The sequence below is a fragment of the Macrobrachium nipponense genome, chromosome 30 (assembly GCF_015104395.2).
Source record: "Macrobrachium nipponense isolate FS-2020 chromosome 30, ASM1510439v2, whole genome shotgun sequence".
Taxonomy (NCBI): Eukaryota; Metazoa; Arthropoda; class Malacostraca; order Decapoda; family Palaemonidae; genus Macrobrachium; species Macrobrachium nipponense.
Window position 1 is genome coordinate 42,430,286 of NC_087218.1, and position 5,830 is coordinate 42,436,115.

General features: G+C 42.2%; 1 protein-coding gene across 1 annotated transcript; it reads right to left on the reverse strand.

Moving 5' to 3' along the window:
• Nucleotides 1-292: 292 nt before the first annotated feature.
• On the reverse strand, nt 293-811 carry LOC135202125 (uncharacterized). The gene has a single exon (XM_064231375.1). It carries the CDS (start codon nt 809-811, stop codon nt 293-295), a length of 519 nt encoding a protein of 172 aa, XP_064087445.1.
• Between the last annotated feature and the right edge of the window lie 5,019 nt (nt 812-5,830).

The following is a 5,830-nucleotide window of genomic DNA, read 5'->3' on the forward strand; positions in this document are numbered from 1 at the left end:
CCAGCATGAGGTCAGCCACAACATATCTGGGAGAACTATTATTTAAAGATTTCTGAGCCATACTAATTCCCTTACTACTTGGATGCACTTTCAGTTCTAATTCTTGAGCAACTTTCTCACTTGTATAACTCTCAGTACTACATGAATCTATTAGGGCACTCAACTTCTTGCCTTTAACTGTTACTACAGTAGCAGCCTGTGAAAGTCCATGAGGAACATTTGTCACTGTAGTCATAATAGGAGAACTAAACACTGTTGCTACGGACGCTTTTGTCGATTTAGACTGGCAAACTCAAGCAAAATGTCCCTTCCTAGAACATTTATGACAGGTAGCTTCACATGCTGGGCATGTACTTCTAGCATGATATGGTCCTCCGCAAAAGTAGCATTTCTTTTGTACATTGTAGGTAGTGGCAACTGCTGACTTTTCAGAAGCATCAGGTGAGCTGTGCATGGCATCCTCTTCCGAAGAGTTGAGGTTTACCAGTGCAGTTGAGTGAAGAACTTGTGATGTCGGTGGATTCTGAGGGGTAACAGTAACAGCAGTGTGTGCATTCAGAGAAGTGTAGGCTTCAGCATTCCTTTGTGCAAGGTCCAAAGAATAAGCTTGATTGTAGGCACCTTGTAAGTCAAGCATGTTCGCTAGGAGGTGTTGGCGTATGTGAGCTGAAGAAAGACCATTGATGAAGGCATCCTGAATTAATTCCTCACGATATTGATCAGCACTGACAGCTTTTAAATTACAGTCTTTACTTAACTTCCTTAGTTCTCTCAAGAATTCGTCAAGTGATTCACCTGGCTTCTGCCGCATTGTTGCAAGTAAATGCATAGCAAAAATCTCATTTGGTGTTTTCGCATACAGTCTTTCTAGTATAGTTATAGCTGACTCAAAGTCTGCACACTCTTCAATATACTAAAACACTGTATGAGACAAGCAATTTACAAGTGTCCTGAATTTGTTAGGTGCATTCTCACCACACTCCTCGATGAAGTTCACAAAGGTCCTAGGCCAATGTCGCCACTCCTTCGCTGCTGTTGGGGAACTTGGGTCGACATCCAGACGAGCAGGTTTCAGCACCCTCTCCATGGTTGTGGTTAAGTTGAGTAAATTGTGATGACAATAAAACACTTGGCTGCAGCTTCCCAAGCTTTACTCGACTTAAACCATTACTACAGTCTGAAACAAATACAAATTCCTTCCTTAATAATCTAGTACAGTATATTTACAATGACAACAGTAAATGATATCATCCCTTACAATGCTAGTAATCCTTACCCTATAATATTACTAATAATTACGTTACATATTTAGGTATGGTGTATTGACCACCATTGTCTCTCAGAGTCCTGTATTTCAACAAAGTGAGATAATGCTTCTTGATGGGACAACACTCGTATTAAACTTGGGTTACAAAACAGAGAAGGAGAAGGCAGGAGCAAAACATAGTACATCCTTAAATAATAATATACCCAATCATTTACACACTCCTGCCAAACTCCCGAAGAGACTCATTCATACTGCCAACTACATCCTTTCCACCTGATTCCCTTCCCGGTGAAACCTCACTAAACCCTGACAATTCAAATTCAAACCCACACACGCTATATGTATCATTCCTCCCTTCAAAGTCGTCCGTATTACATGCCTTATCCACCATTTTTACCCTAACACTAACCCCTCTATCATTCAGTTCACGTTTTTCCCTGTCATTCCATTTCCTTACCTCCTTCCGCTTTCTTCCATACTCAACCAACACTAACTGCCGATCTTCCAGACCCATTTGCTCACTGATGCTCGGCTCACATTTATTCACCCTCAACCACTCACTCATCGTATTCTCCCGAACATACTGGGGTACTTCCCTCCACTTTTGGAGCTGGTTATGGTGTGCCCTAACCTCATCCACACCCCCCTCTACTCGCAATTTCCTCAACACATAACTCAATCCACTTGGTCCCACTTCCAAAATCTCAAAAGGCCCTTCAAATTTCTCCCTTACCATATTCACATTCATTCTCCCTTTCTCAACCACCTCTTTCAACACCTTATCTCCAATCCCAAAACTTTCAAACCTTTCACTCGCTTTCTTCCACAAATTTCGATCACTCTGACAGACCCAACCGCGGCCTAACAATCCTTTCAAAATTCAACACATACTTACAAGGAGACATACCTATACTCTTCTGCAGTGTGGCGTTATATACCCACACTACACGTCCTACATACATATCCCAATCATTGTCGTCTTTACTTATCATTCGCAAAATCTCGGTCATCGTTCTAACAGTCCTTTCCACCAAACCATTCGCACTGGGCATATACGGAGTAGAATACACATGGACAATACCCCATTCCTTCAACATTTCTTCAAATTCCCACGCCACAAACTCAGGCCCTGTTACGGCCTCTGAGAGAGGTCCGCTTCAGGTTCGATATGAAATAAAAAAAGAATATTTCAGCACCAACTGTTGAAACTGGGGATACGAATATAGAAAGAAACACTTACCACAACAAAGGTTTATTTACAAGCTTACTAACAAAGGTAAATGCAGAATGGTATCTCCTATTTACATAAAAAGACAAAATCTTACACTGCATGAACTGGGGGAACAGTGAGGTAATTCAAATACTTGCTGCTTAGTTTAGCGACTCGAAGCGATGGCTTCACAAAAGGAGAACGGCGATTGCAGACATCCTCTTGACTCCGTATTGCAGAAAATAAAGTCTACTCTTGATAATTGAAAGGCAGGAACTCCCCAAAACCACTAGCAGGACATTTCTTCTCTGAAGTCTTCCCCAACGTCAAAATAACTCGGTCGTCCACTCCTGAAGATGGCTTGACCAAAATCCAACCAACTCTCGAGCAACTTTTCCTCTGATCCTTCGTCGGTCCCTTTTTCTCTTATCTCTCTCGGATGATCTCTGCTGCTGCTGATCTCTCACTGATAATCTGATCTGTGGCTCTTACTGAGGATATCTCTCTGTGACTAACTGATGAACTCCCTCTGACGATCTCTGCTTTCTTCTTCTACTGTCCGTCGTATTTATACGGTACTCTGGGGGTGGAGCCTACGGTGAACGTCACAGGCTCCCGAGATTACTAGAACTTCTTAGAAGACTCTTGACGGAATATTGCATCATATTTTGCTGCGTTTCTCCCGACACTTTGACGCGTGTTGCGCTCCACAACACGCCTGACGATTCCAGAACAACCGCAAGAACAGGCGGCTCCAACATGGGCGCGAAAGCCTCCTTTTTGCAGATGTTCTCGAAAATGCGTTTTCCTTTCCTTTATCTTTCTTTGCTATGAAGCAATTACCATCACAGGCCCATTATCACTCAACATTTTCACCGGCTTACACACACACATAGGCAACATCACTTGCCCCACCATCCGCCCAATGGTTTCACTCTTCTTATCTTTTATGGGAACCGCATGGGTAAATTTACTCATGTGATCCACCATCACAATCATTCCCACATGCCCCCTCACAGTCTTTGGCAACGAAACACAATCAATCACAAGCATCTCAAACGGCTCTTTCATCTGCAATCGCAACACAGGTGGACTCGCATGCACACACTGATACTTTCCCCTCTAACAGTCTTCACACATAACAGCCACATCCACACAAATCCTATTCAACCCAGGCACATACAATCTCTCTCTCATGCACTCCCACAACTTATTTTTCCTTATATGCCCAAACCGATCATGCACCAACAAACATACTCACTGCTGACTCAACAGAAAACACCGGCACATACACTTCCCTGACATACACCCCTTCCTGATGCAAAAAGTACACTGTTTTTACAAACCACAAACCGTTTAGCAACCCTCTTATACACACCCAACTCATGTGGCCAATCTTCCACACGTACTCCTCCCAAGACACACTGCCACAACATACTTATCTCCAAGCACTTATCTTGCATTTCCCCAATCTCCTCCTCACTCAACAAATCATTCTCACTTCTAGCAACATCAATTACCCCCCCCCCCCTCTCTCTCTCTCTCTCTCTCTCTCTCTCTCTCTCTCTCATCACACACACACACACGTTGTCAAATGGAACTCCATAACTCCTCCATAAGGTGGTTGAAACCAGAATGGTAACTAGATTTCCAGTTACCTATGGTGGATACATAGAGAATTGCTGTATGGCCTACTATGCTACAACATCACAACCACTATTATCACTAGTCTATGCTTGCATTTACACTTCCTGCAGATTAGCCAGCACCTCTTGCAAGAGAGAGATTTTCCTTGATGAAATTCAAATATATGTCTAGCTGAGTCAAAGTCTAGGACAGGTACTAGGCAAAGCTGTCTGTCCATCTTCTGTAATTAGTGTATCTGCAAGGGGTTTACATCTGGTTGGAGCCACTTTTAAAAGCTGACAGCATTGTTCCCTGTCTATTTTTCCATGCTTTAAAGTTTCAAGCAGTCCTGCCCTTTACAGTCAAAACTTTGTTGACATTTGTATAGGGAAATTGAATGGTCTCTCACATAGTGTATAACCAAGGCCATCTAGATGGCCTTGGTATAACACACAACCTGTTGGGGTACTGAATGGCCTTCTTGGCCCCAGTGCCTCGGCTTTTGCCCTCAATATCATACATCCATCCATACAAAACCTGTTGGTACCCATTGAAAGTTACAAGTCACTTTTTATTCCTGATAGACGCTCGTGTCCGGTATGGCAATATGAATCTACTTGCAAATACAGGCTGTCACAAGATGTAATTAAACACATGAGTCATCATAAATAAAGGTCATCATAAATGGTTGTAGACCATAACCTTGGGCAAGAGCACATGAAATCAAGGGTATTCCATTGTCCCTAATGTTCAGGAAAAATGTTTTGGTGTCACAGGTACTCGATGCCACCAGACAACCGTTACCTCTTTGTATCATAAGGTTTATGACGAAAATGGTTGGAAGTATTGAGTGATTTGACTGCTTTTCCACTGTCTGTATACTTCCTTTCAAGCTACTTAAAGTATTTAAGCTGGTCACTAACATTTGAGTTACTCAACAGAGCTTTTTATGTGACTAATCTTACGTATGGGTGTGGCCTTGAGAACCCAAATACGTAAAGAAAAATATGAGGGAAAAATGCAGAATAACTTGCTTCTAACTTATCATAAAAAAGATTGATTTGGTTATTTTTACTCTAGAAAAGGTCACCATTAAAAACCAGCCAATTAATCAACATTATTTATTTACAAGAGGCAGTTGAATGGCCTGGAAAAAGTAAATGCACTTGTCCGCACGTGGACCAATCCTAAATCTCACAATAAGGAAAAGCTGGACAAAATCAGATTAACGCCAATGCTGGTTTCCAAAATTACTCATGGTTATCTTGCGTTAAGGAAGCACTTGCGAGCGAGGAGACATGGACACGTGACTTGGCAAAGATCGGGAAAAGTTTCCAGATTAGACACAAAATACAATAAAGACTTCTTGCACTAACTTACAGTTACTCTCTTTTATCTAACACACTGGGGAAGGAACTCTGGTGTTTAAATGAAATATTCAATGAAGACTTAAGCTTGAGCAGGGCACAGGGGTAGCACGTGCCCCAATGGTGTCAAAGGAATTCCAATATAGAAGTGATAAAAAAGGATTTTTGAAAATTGGAATTAGCAAGAGTCGTCTTGGAGAAACAGAGCTGGTTGGATTTTGCACTTTCTAGACATACCTTTAATCCTTTGAGGCTTGAACATGTGTCATGATGTATGAAGGGGTCCAACCAGCGTGTTTAGACAAAGGGCTGACTTCCAGTCAGCGGAGGAGGCACTTTTGCCCTGCTGTAGTTAGTAGC

Excerpts from the sequence above, each read along its gene's own strand:
- LOC135202125 (XM_064231375.1), bottom strand. The coding sequence starts at position 811 with ATGCGGCAGAAGCCAGGTGAATCACTTGACGAATTCTTGAGAGAACTA.